The sequence below is a fragment of the Gymnoscopelus braueri genome (genome assembly GCF_963280865.1).
Source record: "Gymnoscopelus braueri genome assembly, chromosome: 11".
In the NCBI taxonomy this organism is placed as follows: domain Eukaryota; kingdom Metazoa; phylum Chordata; class Actinopteri; order Myctophiformes; family Myctophidae; genus Gymnoscopelus; species Gymnoscopelus braueri.
The window spans coordinates 55,849,786-55,873,472 of record NC_137613.1 but is presented as its reverse complement, the minus strand read 5'-3'; the positions used below and the strand labels follow the sequence as shown (position 1 = coordinate 55,873,472).

Here is a 23,687-nt window from a genome sequence, read left to right as displayed (position 1 = left end):
TATGTGTTCTTTTTACACAATAACTCAATAGAGCCTAAACATTGTCATCATCTGATAGATAGATGCATTGAAGATCGCGTTGCGAGGCGTTGTACGAGGCTCGCTCCGTTGTGGTCGCGAACCACAGGTTGAGAACCACAGGTTCAGAGCGTAAAAGGGCCTGTTGTTTTGCGTTGCCAGATTGTGGGAGAGTAATAAGCAACCAGGTCTATGAATAACACGATCAAATCAACAAGTAACGAATACAAATTGATCAAATCAACTAGTAACAAATAAAACGATAAAAAATGTATGCTTACCACTGGAAAAAGGACTATGGCCCCCACGGTCCCGACGGCTCACACCCGTCGGTAGCCAAACAGAGCCCCCAGAGTCGCCACTGGAGTCACTGTCTGAGTCACTGTCTGAGTCCTCCTCACGATCTCTCCCTATATCGCCGATCACCTCTCCTACTATTACTCCTATTACTTCCACCTATTATTTACCTCCACGCCCTCTCTATCTATAAAATATATATATATATATATAAAACTCACTGGGATTTATATATATATCACTCACACCATGTAAATATCTGACTCACACACTACACACTACAATAATCACTACAATAATCACTCACACAAACTAACAATTCACTCAGATCACACTCGTTCACTCACCGTTTCACACAAATTCACACAATCAAACTCACTCGTTCACTCACTGTCTCACTCGCTCCGTCTCAATCTCGCAACTATACTTCTACTACTACTACTACTACTACTACTACTACTACTACTACTAATACTACTACTACTACTACTACTACTACTAACACTACTACCAACAATCTATCTATCTATCTATCTCTCTCTCTGTCTCTATCTCTCTCTATCGATCGGCTCTGAATAATCTCTGGTTTGAAAAAGCAAGAACGATGCGGCCGCGCGCCTCGCTTTTGAAGCTTTTCGTTTGGTCATGTGATCGATCACGCTCGCGTGTGTGTGTGTATGTGTGCGCAGGACCCCGTTTATTTTCTAAACAACAATGGCGGCGACGATCACATCAAAGCACCGACAGCTGTGTAAACTTTAGGAGGCCGGGTCAGGAAAAGTTCATCCCCTCCCCCGCGAGTGTGCACATAGACCACACGCGCGCACGCTCGCCCCGAGCGCGCGCATGCTCCCGCCCGCACTCACACACTCACTGATCACAGTCAGTGAGGCAGCCAGGCAGAGAGAGAGAGGCTGCTCGCTCGGATCAAACTTTCGGTTTGATACAAACGGATTGGCGGACCCCCTGACATTATGCAGCTTTGGTGCTTTGTAATAAAAGGTTTTATGTGATCACGTGATTGGATCACGAGATTTTTCAACTTCTATGTGGTCTAGATGGATGATATTTTGTGACGATGTGCCTGAGGGGGTAATCTAACGTGGACCATTAAAAAGACCATGGCCCGTAGGCTACGGGATCGGCGCTTTACGGTTGGATTTATCGGCCCGTAGAACTACGGGCCTGGCGGTCAATGTGTTAATTGACATAACACTAGGACCATAGTTCTTTTCATCTATTTTAGATATAGCTTTTGGATTCCAAACCCCCAAATATTTGACGGCTAGTGCATCCCATTTGAAGTCAAATCTGGATCGCAGAAGTAATTGAGTTTTATGTGTGTTCAATGTATAACCTGAGTAAGTTCCAAATATGCTCAGGCTGTCATCAATTTGGGTACACTAATCTCTGGATTTCTCAGTGTGAGCAATATGTCGTCCGCAAATAAGGTTATTTTATATTCAGTGTTCCCGATTAATACCCCCTGAATCTCTGGATCCTCCCAAATTGCCTGAGCCAGTGGTTCGATGAAAAACGCGAAGAGGGCTTAAAACACAACCTTGGCGACAACCCCTCCCTAGCTTGATTGAGCGTGATAGACGTCCATTAATTTTTATTCTGGCTGTGGGAGATGAATAAAGTGATTTTATACATAGCACTGATTTCTCGTCAGACCCAAATCGTTCTAAAACCTAGTAAAGATAGTCCCAGCCTTCACTGTCAAACGCAGCAGCCGCATCAAGGCTTATTAGCGTTGCACTTATCTTTTCCGTTGTCATATGTGACTGGTTACAATGCTTTATGCCGCAAGGTGGCATTTTTTAAGCTTTCATGTGATGTATCATTCATTGAAATAGGAAAATATTTGAAGAAGATGTGCTCATTTGAATCTTGTTATCTATAATAGTCCAAACTGAGAAAATCCCTTCTAAAGAATTGTCACTTCTAGCACCTCTCAGCTCCAGGTAATGGGCGTGAACAATGGGTAATTTATTCAACCTAGCCACTCCTCTTATCATTGACAACTTTCAGTCAGCTGTCCACTCTATAAAATATTTAGTGCCAGGGACCCCCATACAGGATCTGTGTTGTAAAAAATAGCCATATTAAATAATCATCATCATAATAGATTTAATAAAATATTTATTTGAAAATAGCAGATCTACAAGCTCACAATGCATGCTTGTAGATCGGCAATTTTCAAATAGCCAATGTAAGTAAATGTATTTATAAAATGCTCTGGGGCCAGTGTTGGTGTTGTTCTGTGAGAGAAACAAGCGACGAGGTCTATGAAAACAAGCCCAAAAAGAAACGACCAGTTTCACCACTTGAGCCCTATTAAATCAGCTCTTTTCAAAAATAATCTTGAAAGCAAGCCCAAATAAGCAGCTACACTTCAGAAACACCTTCCTTTGTGTTGCTACGTTGCTGTGGTGGGGAGGCTTGTGTGTCTCCGTGACTCTGAGGGCTATACCGGTTCAACAAAGCCGGGCAGGTCTCAGGGTAGAGGCCCGACGAAAAGCAGCACCTGGTCCTCCAGGTTGGGGGTTGGGCGTGGGGCTAACAACCCCACCCCGTTAAAAAGCACCTTGTTACAGAAACACGAAAAAGAGTATCAAACGAAACTACAGTCCTGGGAGAGGATGGTCCTCCAGCTAGAGGATATATGACACCAAGTAGTGAAAGCCAGACCCATCTGGAAGCTACTGGGCCGACAACCATCATCTCTACCAGGAACAAAATTTACATCGGAACATGGAATGTCAGGACCATGTTCGAAACTGGCAAAACAGCACAAGTGGCAGCCGAGATGAGAAGGTACAATCTGGAACTGCTGGGAATCAGTGGGGCAAGGTGGACCAGTTCCGGTCAGAAGAGGCTAGCCACAGGGGAGATGTTGTTGTTCTCGGGCTACGAGGAAGACAACGCGCCCCACAGCCAGGGAGTGGCCCTGATGTTGACCAAGACTGCTCAGAGGGCTCTCATTGGATGGGAGGCACATGGACCAAGGATCCTCACAGCTTGTTTCCGAACAGAAAAGAGGAGGATAAATATGGACATCATCCAGCGCTATGCCCCGACCAATGAGAATGATGAGGATGTCAAGGAGGAGTTCTACCATAGACTGCTGTCCATTATCCAGGCCCGCTCAAGGCGAAACATCATCATCACTATGGGCGACTTCAACGCAAAAATCGGCAGCAACAACCAGGGTTACGAGGAGATTATGGGGCAGCAAGGTCTGGGGGAAATGAATGAGAATGCGGAGAGATTCACCAACCTGTGTGCCACAAGCAACCTTGTTATCGGCGGGAGTGTCTTCCATCACAGAAGGATACACAAGGCAACCTGGGTATCACCAGATCTGATGACGGAAAACCAAATCGATCATGTGTGCATTGGGAAAAAGTTCAGAAGATCTCTTCAAGATGTGCGCATCAGAAGAGGAGCAGATATTGCTTCGGACCACCATCTCCTCGTCGCCCGCATAAATTATTCATATTATTATAACTGAAGAGAAATTGGACTGAGGAAACCAATACACGCCAGAGGTACAACACCATACCTCTCAAAGAAACAGCCGGGCTAGAAGTGTTTAAGATCACACTCGCAAACAAGTTCCAGGTCCTACAAGAGCAGAGAGAGGGAGAGACCATTGAAGAGAAGTGGCGTATAAAAACAGCAGTGACCGTAACATGTCTGGAAGTACTAGGAAACAAGAAGCACAGCCACAAGGAATTGATGACAGCAGAGACCTTGAAAAGGATAGAGGAGAGGAAAAAGAGAAGGCGGCAATGAACAACAGTCGCACACGGGCCGGAAAAGCTATAGGCCAAAAAGAGTACACTGAAGCAAATAGGACAGTCAGGAGAAGCATAAGGGCAGACAAGAAGGGCTATATAGAGGCACTGGCGGCAGAGGCAGAGGAAGCATGGCAACATGAAGACCCTGTATGACACCATAAAAAAGCTTTCTGGAAAGTTCAGCAAACCTGAGAGGCCAGTGAAGAACAAGGAAGGGAATACAATTCCAGATGCGGAGGGGCAGAAACTTAGATGGGCGGGGCATTTCGAGGAGCTGTTGAACAGACCAGCACCACTTAACCCAGTGGACATCCAGCCAGCTGAAAGTGACCTGCCGATTGCCTGTGATGTTCCTTCAAAGGAAGAGATCCACAAGGCCATCAAACAACTGCGAAATGGGAAGGCTGCAGGGCCAGACAATATTCCAGCAGAGGCACTGAAAGCGGATGTTGAGACCAGCGTAGAAATGCTCTACCCTCTATTCCGTGACATCTGGGAAAAGGAGGAAGTACCATCAGAGTGGAAGGAGGGCTACCTCATCAAGCTCCCAAAAAAAGGGGATCTAGCTTCATGTTCCAACTACAGGGGAATAACACTGCTGTCTATAACAGGGAAGACCTTCAACAGAGTGCTCTTAAACAGGATGAAAGATGCGGTTGACCCACACCTCAGAGACCATCAAGCTGGTTTCCAAAAGAATAGATCCTGCACGGACCAGATCGCAACGTTGCGGATCATTCTGGAACAGTCTTTGGAGTGGAACTCACCTCTCTATGTGAATTTTACTGACTATGAGAAGGCGTTCAACAGTGTGTATAGGCAGAGCATTTGGAAACTGCTGAGACACTATGGGGTGCCTGAGAAGATCACCACCATTATCAGGAACTCATATGAAGGGATGACCTGCAGGGTGGTACACAGGCAGCAACTCACCAATGCCTTCCATGTGAGGACAGGAGTGAGGCAAGGCTGCTTATTGTCACCTTTTCTGTTCCTGTTGGCCATTGATTGGGTCATGAAGACAACTACAGCACAGAAAAGAAATGGCATCCAGTGGACACCTTGGACACAGTTAGATGACCTGGATTTCGCTGATGACCTGGCCCTTCTTTCCCACACTCAACAACAAATACAAGACTAGACGCGTCGCAATTCTGGGAAATTGCAAAGTGTGGTTGCGCCGACGCCGGTCGTGGGTCGCGGCAGCGAGGACTCAAGGGATCCGCCGGAAGGAATACTGTCGGAGGCCGCGCGACGCGCCATCGAATTTGGTGCCGATCGGATCCCACGTTCATGATACGTGGTGTTTTGTTTTTAAGAAATAGGCCTCTCCCACTAAATAAATAGGCCCCTCCCACAAATGTAACGGGCCAATCATATTGTCACCTCACTCCTGAGATCACTTGCTTTTCATTTTGAGAGGAGTGATCCCCCCATTAATCATGTTTTTGGATCAAACGGTTACATTTTGCATATTTGTGGCACCCCCTATGGATAGAAGTGGAAACGCTTTTGGGGATTCGTTGAGTAAACCACCCTTGACATGTGATTCAAATTTGGGATTGATTGGACGTTTCGTTCGTGATTTTTGGCATTCTTTGTAAAACGGGCCCCTCCCACTAACTTTGGAAGCCAATTACGAACGGTAAGGACTATCAAAATGCCGTTTGGATATGTTTATCAATAGGGTCCAGAGATCATGTGTACCGATTTTTGTGAAATTTGGATAAAATATGTGGGAGGAGGAGCTAAAAGTGTGTTTTGAAGAAAATTCTAAATGGCGGAAAATCTATCCAGACGCAAATGGGCGTGGCCTATATGGGGAGTTGCGTCATGACCCAAGGAATCCAGGGGTAAAGATGTTTTTTATTTTACGACCTACGGTTCAAAAGTTATAGGCCAAAAGGTAAAGTGGGCTGTTATAGCGTGGCTGACTGGTGTAATTATTTTTTTTAATAATTTGGCAATAAACTATGAACCTTCCCTCAAAGTCTTAACTCTAGTAACTCTAGCCCTTACGGTTTCCGAGACAAAAATACTTGAATGGGAGTTTTTTAATTTTCCCATTAAAGTGGATGGGGAAATTTAATGCACTAATAAATCAATATCAATTAAACTATGTAACCAATCTCTTAGCAAAATACAAGAGCACGATTCCCGGTGAAGCCGGTCATTTTGACATATGACACGAAATTGGGAAAAAAAAACTGTGGGAGAAATAGCGGCCCAAAATAAAGTTTATCTAGAATAATAATAAAGTCGGAAAAGTACTATAGTCATGGTTGCCACACTAATAAAACAAATATAGTCTCAGCACACTCATCACGCCTTGGCCTCACCATTCACAGAGGAAAGAGCAAGGTCCTCAAAATAAACACAGACAGCGTTACCCCATCACACTAGAAGGTGAAGCACCAAGATCAGGATTTTTAATGCCATGGTGAAGCCTGTTCTGCTCTATGGAGCAGAAACCTGGAGAACAACGGTTAACACCATGCAAAGAATCCAGGTATTTAATAACACCTGCCTTAGAAGGATCCCCCGCATTCGATGGCCAAACACGATCAGTAACCTGGAACTCTGGCAGCAAACAGGACAGCACCCTGTAGACTAGAGGAAGAAATCCTCCAAAGACGTTGGCGATGGATTGGCCACACTCTCCGCAAACCTGCATCTAGCATCACAAGATACGCCTTGTTCTGGAACCCACAGGGGAGAAGGAAGAGGGGCAGACCAAGAAACACCTGGCGGCGTGACCTGGACGCAGAGGTGAAGAGATCTGGCCACACATGGGGACAGCTGGAGAAATTGGCCCAGGACCGGGAAGCGACTTTACAGGAAAACAAGCCCAAAGTCGCTTATAATAATCAGACCTGGCAACACTGTCTAATGCACTGTATCCTCGTTAGCTCGTCCTGGTAATTGCACTTTCTTCATTTACAGCCGTACATCTACATAAACGTTCAGATTTCAAATATAAAGTGCTTAACCCATGGCCACGGATGTACGGCCCCACATGAGTACCCGTATCTTCAGCATTGTTCAATAAAAAGCATTTTAATCCGATCGGCGGCCATTGGCCACCAATAGAAGGATCCTCCACATTCGATGGCCAAAATGCATTAAACAGGTAAAAGTCATGCCTCGTTTGGTCGACAGCCATGAAACTTGCTTACATATGTGCCTTGACTCATGAGGAAAACATCTATCACTTTGACCAGTAAGCTCCGCCCTTAGATTTTCCGCCATATTGAGCAGTTTGAAAAACATTTAAACCCAGGATTTCTGAGCAATTTGCGTGAATCTGTGTCATCTGTGTGAGCTCCTTTTTCACCAGTTCAGGTCTGTTGGTCCAATGGCTTGATTGCTATACCATCTGCCTTGTAACCACAGGGTTTCACCTCATGCAGACTTCATTTCAATTGCATTGCACACAACATGACTGTATCAAATAATACTTGTTCAATTGTTAAAGATAACATGAAATGCTTTTTAGAGAGTAGTTATTTTCAATGTGTGACGTAGCCTACTTCGTAGTTAAAATAGCCGATCTACAATCTCACAACCTTTTTAGAAACGCTTTGTGAGCTTGTAGATCGGCTACTTTCACTAGTTTTGGTACCGAGGAGACATCACATTTCTCTATTGGTAAATGCTTTGCGAACCACTGATCTTAGTGTTAGTGATACAGGGGATCCGTTCATGGCAGGCAAGAGTCTATGATCTTCAACAGACACCATGAAGCCTTAGCTCAATCACTAGTGTGACAGCCTGTGAGTTCGAAGGTTGAGTGTTCGATTCCTGTCTGTGGCCATGGATATTGTAGAGGCCTGGCTTCATTAAAAAAAAGTGTCTTTGACGAAGTCTGTGGATCGAATAGCTCAATCAGTGTTAGCCTCTTGTTCTGAAGGTCCCCGGTTCAAACCTCACTCAGTGCAGGCTACATTTAAATTGAATTGTACAAAACATGACCCTGTTGATTACGACATGTGCACTTTTTTTTAAAATAACATGAAATGATTTTTTGAGAGTAGTAGTTTTTATGTATGACTCTTTTTTATGTAAGATTCTCTGAATCTTTATTGGTAAATGTTTTGTGAACTGTCCCAGTCAATGTGTTGAGGTGATCATCATGTGGAATTCTTAGTTTTACAAATAGTGTTTCTTGAGGTTAGGTTTAGGCGTTGTTTTACTGAGGTTAAGGTTAGTGCGGGTGGGTGTAGAAAAGAGTCATCTAGTCAGCAACCTTCCCCCTATTCCCATGGATTGGATCCACCCCTCTCACCTGCTTTGACTCATCACCAATCACACCTGTCTTCACTCACAACTCATTAGTGGCCTGGTATATATACCCTGCCTGTCGTTCAGTTCTGCTTGGCAGCAGCAGCAGTAACAACTCCACTGGAGAGCCCTCTGTCCTGGAGTCTCAGCCGGCCTGGGTCATGCGTCACTGAAGTGAGTTCACTTGTTCATGGTTGCATGTTGCAATTTGTGGGTTATGTGTTGTTTGCCTTGAAACTCATAGATAGGGGTGTAGGTGTGTGTGTGTGTGTGTGTGTGTGTGTGTGTGTGTGTGTGTGTGTGTGTGTGTGTGTGTGTGTGTGTGTGTGTGTGTGTGTGTGTGTGTGTGTGTGTGTGTGTGTGTGTGTGTGTGTGTGTGTGTGTTGAACATAGCACATAAGTACTTATTATAGAATTCAGGGAAATACAACAAGTAAGACGCGCGAACGCGGTAAGCGAACGCAAAAAAAGAATGAAAAAAAATATTTTAAAAAAAGTAACCAATAAAAAAAATAATTAAAAAAAAAAAGAAAATCTGCGTTAAAAGGAGCATCTTAGAAAAATACAAATTCCCCAAAAAAAAACTTGGAATGTTTTTGAACAATTCAACAAAGTGTTTGAAGTGCCTGTTTCACCCACTTCCGGGGGGCGGAGCCAAAATCCGAGCCCGAAGTATTTGTTCGTAGACCCCCACTTAGGGGGGGTAGAAAAAGTTTGGGAGCGATTCGGGCACTTTTCATTTAACATGGGGTTTCAATGGGGAGTTTTTAGGAGCCTTCTCCGGGGCGTGGCTTCCGGGGGAAGGGGCGGGCTTAAACGCAACCTTGACAGGTGTGTTCAGTTTTCAAAGACCTTTCATTTGATGTATGGTACGTCTAAATTGGACATTTACTTATCTCAGAGGAGCTGCACACAGGCAGTGCACACAGAGACACAGAGACACAGAGAGAGAGAGACACAGAGAGAGAGAGACACAACCCAAGCAGGGTTACATAGTAAGCTCCACTTGGTCGGAGGCGCGGCTTCGCCGCGCCTCCTCCCGCGTTCGCAATAATCATTAATCTTAGAGAAATATTGAATGTCACTTGGTTTATTGTAGTGTTAAATGTTGAATTGTATAATAATCATGTGTTTCTATCTTTCATAGTGTAAAACCATGACCGAGAAGCCTCACCACCTCCTTGCCCAATCATAACATGCTCATGTGTGCAACGGAACAATAAATGGCTTGAACGGAACTCGGTTGTCCGACATTCTTGTAGATGTGCCATGGTGATGTTCAATATTCTGTGACCCAAAGTAGAACTCTATCTTACAGTGGGTGAGGGGGGGCATTGCACAAAAATGACCATCCTCCTATAATTTGAGAAACGTCTGTCTGTAGTGGTGAGACCAAAATTTGTTCTGCCCGGTTCTCCTCAGTGGCGGGAGCAATTGATCTGAATTTGCACACAGCCATTGACCATTACCATGTGCATGGAACTGCGAAGCCTGTTTTTCGATTTCACCAAATCTCAGCTGTTTATTAGCGTTTTTGTGTAAAAGAATGTCGCCATGGTTACGGGGCTGCCCAGCTGTGGGATGGCCCCGCGAGCTATGGGACGAACTGCCTCCCAGGTTGCCAGATCATGTGCGCATATCCCCCCACGGAATGCGTCGACCGGGTATGGACTAGTGTTAATTAATGCATATGCAATGTTTAAAGATAACATGAAATACCTTTTTGAGAGTAGTTATTTTCAATGTATACCCTATTTCCTTGTGAAAATAGCCGATCTACAAGCTCACAACTTTTTGGATAGCAGCGCTTTGTGAGCTTGTATATCGGCTACTTTCACTAGTTTTGGTACAGAGGAGACATCACATTTCTCTATTGATAAATGCTTTGTGAACCACTGATCTTAGTTTTAGTGAAACAGGGGCTCGGTTCATGGCAGAAGGCTATGATCTTCAACAGACACCGTCAGGCTGGATGAAGCCTTAGCTCAATCACTAGTGTGACAGCCTGTGAGTCCGAAGGTTGAACGTTCGATTCCTGTCTATGGCCATGGGTTGAGGTGTCCATGAGTGAGGTCCTTAACACTGGATTGCTAGCCACCATCCCTCAGCACTCTGCTCAGCTATTGAGAATGCTCATTTGTTAGTTGCATGGGCTGCTTTGTCTCAAGTTCAATCCATTCTGTTTCTATGTCTTATTGTGCTATTGTTCCATATCGCTTTTTTGCCTATCATGCCTCGAACCCGTTTATTGCTGCTTTCAGCTATATTACTATCTTGTGTTTGTCTTTCTTTGACAAAGCCTGTTTGGTCAGGATCTATCATGTCCGAGACAATATCTTCCATCCTTCTAGCGATAATTGCTGATGTGTTTCAATCAAAATAAATATAAAGATTAGAGCCTCACCCATATATCAGTGTGGCTGATACATATTATGACCCATATTTTGGTCACTATTTGACTTTTTGACTAAATCGGTATCGTCGAATACGCAGTTGATGCTGTCCTGATTTGAACCACTTTGCAATGTGCATTGCATTCACACACACACACACACACACACACACACACACACACACACACACACACACACACACACACACACACACACACACATACATTAAGACCGGGAACGCATACTGTGTCATTTTAGATCTTTTTTAGCTATAACCACATTTTATACTTTGGCTATTCAAAAATGACAGATCTACAAGCTCATTGCGCGGCACCGAGTTGTTTGGAAAAATCGTGAACATTTTTGTTTTTTATAGCGAACATTTTTAACTCAAATCTTTGCTTCTGGGGGATTCTACAAATGTCTTCTAAATCCAAGCAGGTTTTTTTTGTTTAGTTTTTTATTTATGTTGCTATATATTATTGTGTGGTGTTGTATTCTTGTGATATGGATCTTCCTGGGTCTGAAATAAAGATTGAATTGAATATATCAGTGGTTCTCAAACTTTTTCATGTCAAGGACCCAATGATATGTATTTGTCCGCGGACCCCCATCTCAAAATATTTTGTTCCAGAGACCCCCAGAAGCAAGGATTTTAGTTACAAATGTATGTAGATATTCAAAGATTTGCACACATTTTCACGATTTCTTTTCAAAAATAGCAGATCTACAAGCTCATAGCGCGGCACATAGCAGATCTACAAGCTCATAGCGCGGCACTTGGTGCCGTGCTATGAGCTTGCTATGAGCTTGCCAAAGAAATCTAAAACGACAGAGATGCGTTCCCGGTCTTAATGGATTAATAAGATGTTGTTTGTATCAAAATATAATTTAAAAAAATGCCGCAAATGGTCATCTAGGACTCACTAAACTAAAACTGTGACTAAAGGCTCTAATACAGATGTGGTGATGTTGCACATTCAAATCGAGAAAGAGAGATGAATCAGGGACCCCCCACTACATTGTGTTGCAGATTAAACTTTTTCATAGACTTCATAGATAGCTTCATAGACTTGTAGACAGCACCAGTGGCGGAACAAATCAAAGCCGGGCCGGGAGGCACAGCACAGTGATCAGGTAGGGTTAGGTTAGGGTTATGTTGTTTAATTCATATTTTTGCCTGATTTTACCGATTTATTATCTGACGGCACGGGCCCGCGAGGGTCGCGGGCCGGGAGGCGGCCGCCTCCCTGGCCTCCCCGGACGCTCCGCCCCTGGACAGCACTATCATCAGTGTTGGATTCATGTTAATGTGCCTTTTCAGACAGTTAACCCTCAATACTTCGTAAACTTGGCCTTTCACTCTGTACCTGGTCTTCTTTTTTCCCCCTCTAGTCTACACCAAACCTCTTTACCGATAATAGTATAATGTCTAATAATGTCTCAGCCAGTAGTGGTAAAAGTATCAATACTGCAATGTAGAAATACTCCATTACAAGTAAAAAGTCCGGAATTCAAAATGTACTTGAATATAAGTACAAAAGTATTGGCATCAAAATGTACTTAAAGTACCAAAAGTAAAAGTACTCATTGCACAGAATGTCCCATTTCAAGTTTTCTGTGTAAACATCTTTTGAAAATAGCAGATCTACAAGCTCACAATGCGTCGCATTGTGAGTTTGTAGATCGGCTATTTTCAAATGGACGAAATGTATACAGAGCTGAAGTGGTTAATGTAGGTTTTGTAATATTAATCAAAATCTACAAAGTAACTAGTAACTAAAGTTTTCAAATAAATGTAGTGGAGTAAAAGTACAATGTTTGGATCCGAGATGTAGTGGAGTAGAAGTAAAAGTATTGGATATTGGAAATACTCAAGTAAAGTACAAATACCTCAAAATTTTACTTAAGTACATGTACTTAGTTAATTTCCACCACTGGTCTCAGCATGTATCAGATGTAAGAAAGGGGCGGTTCCAAGGTAAGAGAGGTTGGGAACCACTGGTCTAGACAGCAGACACGCCCTCGAAAAGGTCACATCTCCTTGTGCATTTTGGGGCGAATTTCACTTTGTAGACAAAGCTAAGAAGCACAGACATGTGCTTCTTAACGTGTGTGTGTGTGTGTGTGTGTGTGTGTGTGTGTGTGTGTGTGTGTGTGCGCGCGCTGCAGGCAATCTGCATGTTGTCGCTGTCGACACCTCACATCTCCAAAACCGTTCCCTTTCTTGTTTACTATTTAAAAACAAAATCATATTAAATAGTGAAAATAACGGATCTACAAGGTCATCGCGACGCCTTGTGACCTTGTAGATCTACTATTTTCACTACTTTTGTGCGACGCTTGTTTGACGAAGTAGGGCATTGATTTACGAAAATATATATTTTTTTAAAGTTGAAACATGGAGATAGGAGGTTTCTGCCCAACAGCTAAGATATTTCCATGGATTTCATCAGCTCTCACACCCATTCATTCGTACCTGCTTTCAGGGCAGCCAGGCAAAAATGCTGCTGCAAACCTGCCTCAACACTCAGTTTGGTCATTTTGGTATTTACTAAGTAATATATTACTGTAAAATAATGATCATTTACGCATGACAGTGTCTTCGATTGCCTTTTTAACCTTCTATGTATGTTGGTTGCAAGCAATTAACCCATTCAGATCGGGAACGCATCTGTGCAACCACTTTAACCATTATTTTTATACTTTGCCCATTCAAATATAGCAGATATACAAGCTCATAGCGTGCCGCGCTACAAGCTTGTAGATCTGCTTTTTTTTTTCGTGAAAATGTGTGCACATCTTTTATTATATATTTTTGTTAAAGGGAACATTTTTAACTCAAATCTTTGCTCCTGGGGGGGTCCCTGGAACAACATATTTTGAGATGGGGGTCAGCGGCCAAATACTTATAACTTAGGGGGTCCTTGACATGAAAAAAGATTTGTTCTAGGGCCCCCCAGAAGCCAAGATTTGAGTTAACTCTTAAACTGCCAGAGTTTCTCTAGAACAGTCTGTAGCCTCTGCCAGTGTTTTCTAAGCTAGTACTTAGAAAAATTTTAATTTTTTTCTCTGTTTATTTTTTAACATTGAAGTGAATGGAGCAGCAACTTTTTGAAAAATGTTATCTCCTGGTTCTTTGTGACGAACGTAAAAACGTAAAAACCCCAAAAATGTAGAAACATGTTAGATTTTTTTTAATTTTTTTTGCCAGTAGCTAAATTCTCAAAAACGTTTGTAAACGTTTTTGGCAGGTAATGTTAAATTAAGAATTTAAAGTTTTTCAGAAAACTTAGGTCAGGATTTAGATGGCGTTTTTAGAATCGGCCTCAGGTCTAAATGGGTTAATTGAGATATATATATTTTTTCCATATTGCTGTCAAGTCTTAATAAAATTATGCGTTTAACAAGCAAAATAAGCAGGCTCCGATCACCCAGGGCTCGGCACCCAAGGCAGACAACGAGCGCCCACTGGGAATGCGCTGGTCGGACGGTTAAAATGCTTTGTAACGTGTGCACTGCGCAGGATGCATGATCGCACATTATTCTGTCATTCAAACTCTCTCTGTCTGATTAATAATTACTTAATTACTACGTGCCAGTTGTTACTACCCGCTAATAATTAGGGATGGAGCTTGTTAATTTTTATTGATAATGAGCACCTTATCGAGCCTGCTTATCGAACCGAGCTTTTATCGAGCCCACTATCGATCTTTTTCTATTATTAAGAAAAAAGTTCTGAACAGAACCGGTATCTTTTTTTATTGGCCAGTTGTGACAGTGAGTTTGTGGCTGACCACTATCTAAAATTAAATGAAGATGACAAAAGTTAAAAATATTTTTGCCTATCATTAAAACAACCATTCATATAATGTGCAATAAGTGTTAAATGGCTTTATATTATGAATAGTACTGTAATAATTACTATAAAATCTCCATGTCTCTTCAACTCTTTATAAACAAAAAATGCATATTTTTTTTTTCTATTTTTTTTTCTTTGTTTTAACCAAAATATATCACTCTCACTACATTTTACTAGGGCCTTCAAATACAGTACTTTTCTAACAGACGGAAGGCAAGTGACCTTTTTACTTTTGGAAAATAATATTGAAGAAACGGTTAATGTGTGTACTGTCACTTTAAAAGCACAATTTATACTTCATCGTACGACGGTGTCGCGCACCAAACATAGCCGATCTCCAAGCTCACACTGCGTCTGTTCGCACCACGTTGTGATCTTGTAGATCTGCCATTTTCGGCAACGATAGACTGAGAAGACGGACATGCTCAAGCAACACTAGTTATTCATTCACAGGGAGATCCCAAACGGATTATTATCAATTGGATTATTAAAATTGTCAACGGAGACTTGCTACCTTGGGTAGAAGAGGACGAGTGGAACTTTTGAGCGATTCACTCGTTAACGCCATTGTTTCACCGCTGCACCGCACATGTAAACACAACAACGACGCAACCACCCGAGTGTACAAATGGAACCAAATGGACGCTTACAGTCCCCTTAAAATAGTGATGTAGTGAGCCAATAAAATTCCTCTTCCTTGTTTCCCCGGGCAGCGCTGTTGGGCACAACTTGCAGCTATCAATACACTTTTAGACCGACATGTTTGTGCCAGCGTGGGTGATTAGATTTATTTCTTGATCGCCTCTTGTTTTGATAGTTTAGACATGCCGTCATCATGGGCCGCTGCACTCGATAACAGGCTCGACAAGCCCAAAGCTTATCGAAACCCGGGTCTCGATAAATTCATGCCCGGGTATATAATGGACCCGGTTTTCGAGCTCCATCCCTACTAATAATCCAATTGAACAACTTGAGATAAAGCCTACATTCCATGTTTCTCTTTGTCGCTCTCCGTCTCTCAAAGAGAGAAAGAGTCTTGTTTGGTTGGAGGCAGTGTACAATTTTAAGCATGTTGCACAAAATCATCACTTGCATTTTTGTAAGTCATATTATATTGTCAAACATATTCTGAAGTAATTTTTCAAGATGAAGTTCAATAAATAGCAACAAAAAGTTAAAAAAAATGCAAAAACAACTACGAGCTCACATGTGTGACACGTTGTGAGCTTGTAGATCGGCTTTTTTCGCTGTTTGTTGTACTACAAATACATAAGGCTCACATGTCACAAGAGTGTGTGTGTGTGTGTGTGTGTGTGTGTGTGTGTGTGTGTGTGTGTGTGTGTGTGTGTGTGTGTGTGTGTGTGTGTGTGTGTGTGTGTGTGTGTGTGTGTGTGTGTGTGTGTGTGTGTGTGTGTGTGTGTGTGTGCGTGCGTGCGTGCGTGCACGTGTGTAAGAAAGTGTGCTCCAAAGCTAAAACGCTTGTGAACCACTGAGCTACATACATATTATGGACAATGAATGTCTCTTATTTTTCTCTTTTCTCTCTTTCGATTCATCTTTTTAAAGATTCATCTTTATATATATATATATATATATATATATATATATATATATATATATATATATATATATATATACATACATACATACAATAAAAACAAAGAAAGCGTCACTGACTGTGCGTCACTGACCTGCAACCGTCCGTCCAGGGTCCTCTGGATGGTGACACACTTGCTGGGGTGGACGCCGTTGGTGGTGATGGCCGTGATGAGCGAGTCCAGCTCGTCCTTCTTCTCCTTCAGCTTCTTCACCAGGCTCTCGATGGCCCGCTTGGCGAAGCCCTCGTTCTCGCCGCCCTGCCGGTGGCACATGAGACTGTGCACGATGCTGAGGCACGCATCGCTGCTGCTCGGAGGGTTCACAGACATTATGCTGTGGGGGACAGGTGACACAAATCCTTGCTGTTAGGCAGGAACCTCTTATCCGGTGGTGGGTAAAGTACTAGTCAATATTGCAATATAGACATACTCTGTTAAAGTAAAAGTAAAAGTCCGGAATTCAAAATTTACTCGAGTAAAAGTACAAAAGTATTGGTATCAAAATGTACATGAAGTACCAAAAGTAAAAGTACAAAAATGTTTGAAAATAGCAGATCTACAAGCTACGAGCTTCTAGATCGGCTATTTTCAAATAGCTTATGTATAAAATAGGGCTAAAGTGGTTACTGGATTACTGGTTAAATGTATGTGGTTACTGGAATACAGGTTAAATGGATGTTTTATAATGTTATAATTGATCATTGCAAAGTAACTAGTAACTAAAGTTTTCAAATAATTGTAGTGGAGTAAAAGTACAATATTTGCCTCTGAGATGTAGTGGAGTAAAAGTACAATATTTGCCTCTGAGATGTAGTGGAGTAAAAGTAGTAAAAGTAGAGACATTTTTAATTACTCCAGTAAAGTAAAAAGACCTCAAAATAATGTACAGTACTTGAGTAAATGTACTTTACACCACTGCTCTTATCTCCATCTCTCTTTTAACTTTAACTCTTTGTATTTTTTTTGTAAATTAACGCCCTACTTGATCATAACACAGCGTCACACAAAAGTGTCAAAAATACTAGATCCACAAGCTCGAAACGATTGCTTATTCAAATAGGGCTGCAACTATCAGTTATTTTCTTAGCGATTTTTCTATCGATTTATTTTTCGATGAACCCGACAAATTCACACAACACGTCGCGATGAGCTTGTAGATTGTTTGTGAGCTTGTAGATATTTGCACCTCGATTTGTAGATCAACTTTTCTATTATTAGCCGGGAGGGAATTCGTCAAAAATCACCAAGATTGTGCACTTGGTGACAAGTTTTTGATTTTTGGCATGATGTTAGGTATGGGCATAAGGTTTTCCAAAACCATCGCAAATTAGTTGGGCTCGCCCCCTAGTGGTTGGTTTGCAACATAGACATATAAAGGTAGACGCCTCCTCTGGCTCTGAAGCGTCGGCATCTCGGACGCACTTCCGCTTCCTCTATGCTTCTGGGGGGCAGCTGGAAATTTCCGTGTGCGTCACAGAAGGGGGCGTTCAGTAGGCCAATCAGACGCAGGTGGGGGCGGGACAACTAGATTCTGACAAGTCCTGGAAAAGACGCGCTGTGGTTGGCCAGTAGTCAACACGCTGTGATTGGCCAGTGCCCGTTCCCCCCGGAAATATGGTGGCCACCATACCAAGCATGTCGCTCCAATGAACTGCAGAGGCCAATGAGGTATCTAGGTTTCTATATCTATGGGTTTGCAATAACTCCAATATTAGATAGGTAAAACCACGATTTTTATGAATTCCCTCCCTGCTATTTTCAGATACTGTACTTTGTTTTACCTTTTAGCAATGACGTGCACAAAATAGGTTTCAATTAGTTGATTATTTTATTACATGATCGATTAGCAATTATTTTCTTATAATCAATTACATTGATAAGTGATTAACTCTTTGCCTGCCATGGACGCGTTAACGCGTCGAACAGTTTTTTAATTGTTTTGTAAAAGATTGCGCTGTAATGTAATCTATCATCCGGAGTGACCACATTCACTGTAACTCACACGGATACGGAAATAACATCATCCAAAGATTTCCGCCTCCGTTTTTTTTTCCCCCTGGATTCGGCGAGACACAGTGGTTTCAACGTGCTCTAGCATTGGAAAGGACAGTTCAGGTTTATTTATTTTTTCTCTGCACGACAAACAGTGAGCCCCTTTGTGTTTACCAACCGTCTGATAAGCGATCATGTTCTGGATACTTTTTGTGTCTACACACGATCCCACAATGGATCATAATGGATCTAAATTTTCTGTGACCAGTTGAAAAGGTTATAAAACACGAAAATCGCTGGCAGTGGGTGAGTTTATTAATGTATATACTTTTGCAGTGAAAGAGTTAACTGTTGCACCTCCATAGATTCAAACACAACATTTCATGTCATAATGAAACAAACACCCAGAGGATAGCACTTAAAAGCATGACTAAAAACCCTTATTACGATATCGTCGCTGTCGTGTGTGTGTGTGTGTGTGTGTGTGTGTGTGTGTGTGTGTGTGTGTGTGTGTGTGTGTGTGTGTGTGTGTGTGTGTGTGTGTGTGTGTGTGTGTGTGTGTGTGTGTGTGTGTGTGTGTGTGTGTGTGTGTGTGTGTGCGCGTGCGTGCGTGCGTGCGTGCGTGCGTGCGTGCGTGCGTGCGCGCGGGCATGTGGGCGTGCGGGCATGTGGGCGTGCGTGCGGGCACACGAGAGAGAAAGGGTGATTACATTCTGTAAAGCAGGGGTTTGAACCATTTTCATGTCAAGGACTCCCAAATTGATACGTATTAGACCACAGACCCCCAAGCGAACAGATGTTGTACCAGGGACCCCCGTAAGAGAAGATTTTAGTTGTTTAGATGAGATTTACATTTTAAAAAAGTACATAATATATAAAAAATAACAATACAAAAATAATAAAATAAAGCTTGTAGATCTGCTAATTTTGCTAGTTTGGCGCAGCACAAAGTGACACACATCTGCATTTTTACCAGGTGCTCGAAGAGCGCCGGGTCTAAGAAGAGACTGTTCAACTAGTCAACACTTTCTCTACACTTTTTCATCATTGGCTGTCCTTTAAGCCAATGGGGAGACTTCCCAGAGACTTCCCCATACTCTGAACGGTGGCCGTCCTCCCAGGCTATGGAATTATAACCTAATAGCCCCGCCCTCCCCTGTCTCTCTTCTGCCCCTCTCTCATTTTCACGCAGCTGGAGCGTGTATCCTGCCCGGCCGTCAACACTGCTTAATGTCGCTCGTTAATTCATTTGCTCCAGGTGTGTAAGCTCAGAAGCTCATTTAAGTGGGCATTGGGCAACAGTCTAACCTCCGCGACCGTTTTGGTTGACAAAGACAGCAGTAGTTGAGCCCTGTTTGGTTTCCTAGGAGAGCGGGGAATATAGGACCTAACCTAAACCTAACCCTAACCATAACCTTAGTGGGGGAACATAGGTCCGGGGAACATAGGTATGACCCCCTACTGAGCATGCTAATGCCTGCTAAGTGCTAACAACAAATGTATGCTAACACACACACACACACACACACACACACACACACACACACACACACACACACACACACACTCACAGAGAGAAGCACCTGGTATAATATGACTTGTCATTTCTTGTTTAACTTGCTTTAACACAAATCTTCTCTTCTGGTGGGGGGGTCGTCCTTGGCACAAAACATTTTCAGATGGGGGTCCGCGGCCAAATATATATCATTTTGGGGGTCCGTGGCACAAACAAGTTTGAGAACTACTGATTTAGAAGGCATTTGTAGAATCGACCTCAAGTCGAGGAAGTAAAGCATGTAATAAAAAAAATAAACACTGCTGCTGTAATAAAACTAAAAAACAGATCTCCGCCAGGTCAGGTAGGTTAGTGTGGGCCAGTAATGTTCTGAATTCGCCAATCAGGCTGGAATGTGAAAAATCGGACGGATCCGTCTTGATCATTTACTATAGAGATACTGAGTACCGACTTGTGTGAGTAGTTTGTAGGAGTAATATATTTTTGCAAAAATCGGCCTCCTGGTGGTGCTATAATAGGGCAATGTTGAAAGGGTGGCATTTGTTCCTCAACGCAGTGTGAATGTGCGTGCAAAGTTTCACCACAATCAGTTCATGATTTGCAGCATTTTGTTCAAAACGGGCACTCATTGCAAACTTTAGATGTCAATCTTAGCCAATCAGGATGGAATATGAAAGCTCTAACAGAGCTCTGTCTTGATCACATGACTATAGAGATCATGTGTACCGATTTGCGTGAAATTTGGATAATATATATTGATAATATATATATATTGGATAAATAATATCCAAAAATGTGTTTTACATAAGTCGGCCTCCTGATGGCGCTATAAAAGGCAGATGTGAAAAATGCAGGGCAAAGGTTTTTCCTTGGCCTCTAGGGAGTGCGCATACGAAGTTTTACACAGATCGGTGCAGTTATAGGTAAAAACTAAAATCGGCCTGTTATAGCACCACCATGAGACTGATTTGAACATTTTCAAGTGGAATTTCTTCCTCGGCCTAGTGGGGAATGTACATGCAAAATGTCACGGAAATAGCATGCTGTGTTCATGACTTGAGGCATTTTGTTCAAAACGGAGCACTCCTGCAAACTGTGGAAGCCATTCTTAGCCAATCAGGATGGAATATGAAAAATCTGAAAGACCAGTTTTGTTTAATTAATGACTATAGAGATACAAAATCTGTAGGAGTACTGTCAAAAAATGTGTTTTGCAAAAAGCGGTCTCCAGGTGGCACTATAACAGGCCCATGTGAAACATTTGGGGCAGAGGTTCTGAATTGGCATCCAGGGAGTGTGTGTGCACAGTTTCGCTGCGATCAAGCCAACGGTGCCAGAGATTAGCTGCTCACAGACGGACGTGTACACACACACACACACACACACACACACACACACACACACACACACACACACACACACACACACACACACACACACACACACACACACACACACACACACACACACACACGGATGGATAGGGTGCACAACATACTCTCTCGCCATGCCTTTCGGCCTGGCGGAGACAATGAACAAAAAGTAATCTAATAGATCAGGAGATCAATAAAGAATCCACATAGTCCAGTCAATAATCTGACAGAAAATATAACTAATCCACATCTGAGCAGTGAAAATAAAGACAATCTCTCTGGTTTAATTATTGGTAGATATTGCCGTGCGTAATCCCTTATCTCTAGTGATTGTGGCATGACATGCAGCTACAGTATATTCCATAAATAGCCAAATAGATTGCCCATAAGCTACAAAGTATGGTCTCACTTAGTCGTTCTGTGTTAACAATCACACAGATAATTATATAAAATAACAATGGTCAAGATAATTATATAAAATAACAATGGTCAGAATGTTTAAATAGCAGTAACCAGATTAACACTGAAATAAATGAAAATAGTCATTGAAGAAACACGGCCCCCTCACGCATTAGAAGGACAATGTCAGTCACCAGAACCATAGCCTCGATCTCCAGGCTTTTATTTTCCTTCGCGTTTTGCTCTAAAAGAAAGCCTGGACCAAGCTGTTGACATTTCTGGCATAGGAAGTGGGAGTCAACATTACATTACGGTCATTTAGCAGACGCTCTCAGTGGTGGCTTATCCAACGGGCTTGAGGTGCTGAAGCACAGGGCACCAACCCTGGGGGGGGGCACCAAACGGCGTGAAGAAAAAAAAAACTGCGAAATTTAGAAGCAGGGCTCCGCGCAGCACATCCCCCCCCCCCCCCCCCCCCCCACCCCCCCGTTGACAAAATGGTCCCGGGGGGCACCGAACCGGGTCCAAGCACCGGGCACCGCGAAGGCTTAATCTGCCCCTAGACGCTCTTATCCAAAGCGACTTACAATAAGTGCATTTAACATAGGCAAGAAAACTACTGATCACCGGAAGTCTTAAGTGCATTCTCTTCTAAAACAAGCAACTAAGAGTATACCTAGCGCTAAGGTAAAAGTGCAATATATCAGCTCCCTACTTTTTTGAACAGATGAGACAGACAGAATAGGAAAATCAGCTGTTGGGATGTTTATGTTTACTTATTTTGTACCTGGGGGTTTTAGTCTGTACATTAGCTATGCTTATTAGCCATGTTTATTGTCGCTCGGCCGCGCAAGGGAGCTTAGCGCCGTTTACTCTGTCCTCTTATTTTTGTTTATTTTTTTCTCTTAAAATTTTACATATTTTTTTCTTTTTCTATGGGCGATGATGTAAGGATATATTTGATGCCTCAAAGTGTTTTTATTTACCGCCGCTGGGATGTTTATGTTTACTTATTTTGTATCTGAGGGTTTTAGCCTGTACATTAGCCATGGTTATTAGCCATGTTTGTTGTCCGGCCGTTCGCTTCCGCTCGGTCGCGTCCTGTGGGTCGGCGGGCGAACTGACTTGTAATGCCTCTTTGGTGTTGGGAGCGTCATTCCACTGCCAAAAGGTTGTTTTCTTTCTGGATTTGAAGTCTAACTGATGTTTATGTTTACTGAATGTAATATGTATATTTGTATTTCACTATTTGAAAATGATTATTATTCAATTTATTCATTTTTTATTTCGTTTTTTATTTTAAGGGGAAGATAATAACAAGGATAATACTTTTATTTTATTTTATATATATATATATATATAACTTTATTTTTAGATTTTTTTTGAGGGGGGGGAATGGGAACCCCCCCCCTTTTTGTACCACTGAGGCACCTATCAGTATGGGAGTGTGGCTTAGAGCTGCTGAGGAGTGTTAGACTATTTTTGGTGAGTTTGAGGGTTGTAGGTTAGATGTTAAGTCCCTGTATTGTTTTTGTATTGTATGTATTTTTTTTTTTGTTTTGTATGGCTCAGGACACACATGTTTGCTGTTTAAGATGAGTGGGGATGATGTATCTTCAGGCCCCTCTAGGTCTAGTCTGCCTGAATATCTGTCTATATGGATATTGTAATGTTGTTAATCTGTGGAAGAGGATGGTTTATATATATACTGGGGATGGACAGGTCATATCATTTTATTTACAATATATAATATATCAGTTTTAGTACAATAGGTATTATGATGCTCCATGGCTGTGTCTAATTCTGAAAGTATTAAGCTGTGCTCTTGGAATGTCCGGGGCCTCCAGAAGTTGGCTAAGAGGAAGGCAGTTTTTTGAAGAAGGAAAACGTTAATGTTGCTTTTTTACAGGAGACTCATATGGAAGCCAATGACAAGGTTAAACTTCAAAAGAGCTGAGTGGGGCAGGTTTTTGCAACGGCTTATTCTACATTTAGCAGGGGTTTGGCCATTTTGGTCAATAAGAATCTTGCTTTTAGGCCTCTTAAATCTGTTATAGACAGCCAAGGCCGTTATGTAATTGTCAAGGGGGTTCTTAAAGGTAAAGAAGTGACATTTATGAATGTTTACTGCCCCCCTGGGTACTCAGCTGAT

At 42.4% G+C, this 23,687-nt stretch overlaps 1 protein-coding gene across 3 annotated transcripts in view; it reads right to left on the bottom strand.

Moving 5' to 3' along the window:
* The window catches only part of smad10a (SMAD family member 10a), a 122,363-nt gene that overhangs the window by 62,476 nt on the left and 36,200 nt on the right, over positions 1–23,687 (bottom strand). For all 3 annotated transcript variants that reach the window (XR_013934049.1, XM_080442200.1, XM_080442201.1), the window contains exon 3: positions 16,349–16,589. Coding sequence is in view for 2 of the 3 variants with exons in the window: in XM_080442200.1 (XP_080298326.1) it covers positions 16,349–16,589 (241 nt within the window). In the remaining variant the exon portion in view is untranslated. The remainder of the gene's footprint in view (positions 1–16,348; positions 16,590–23,687) is intronic.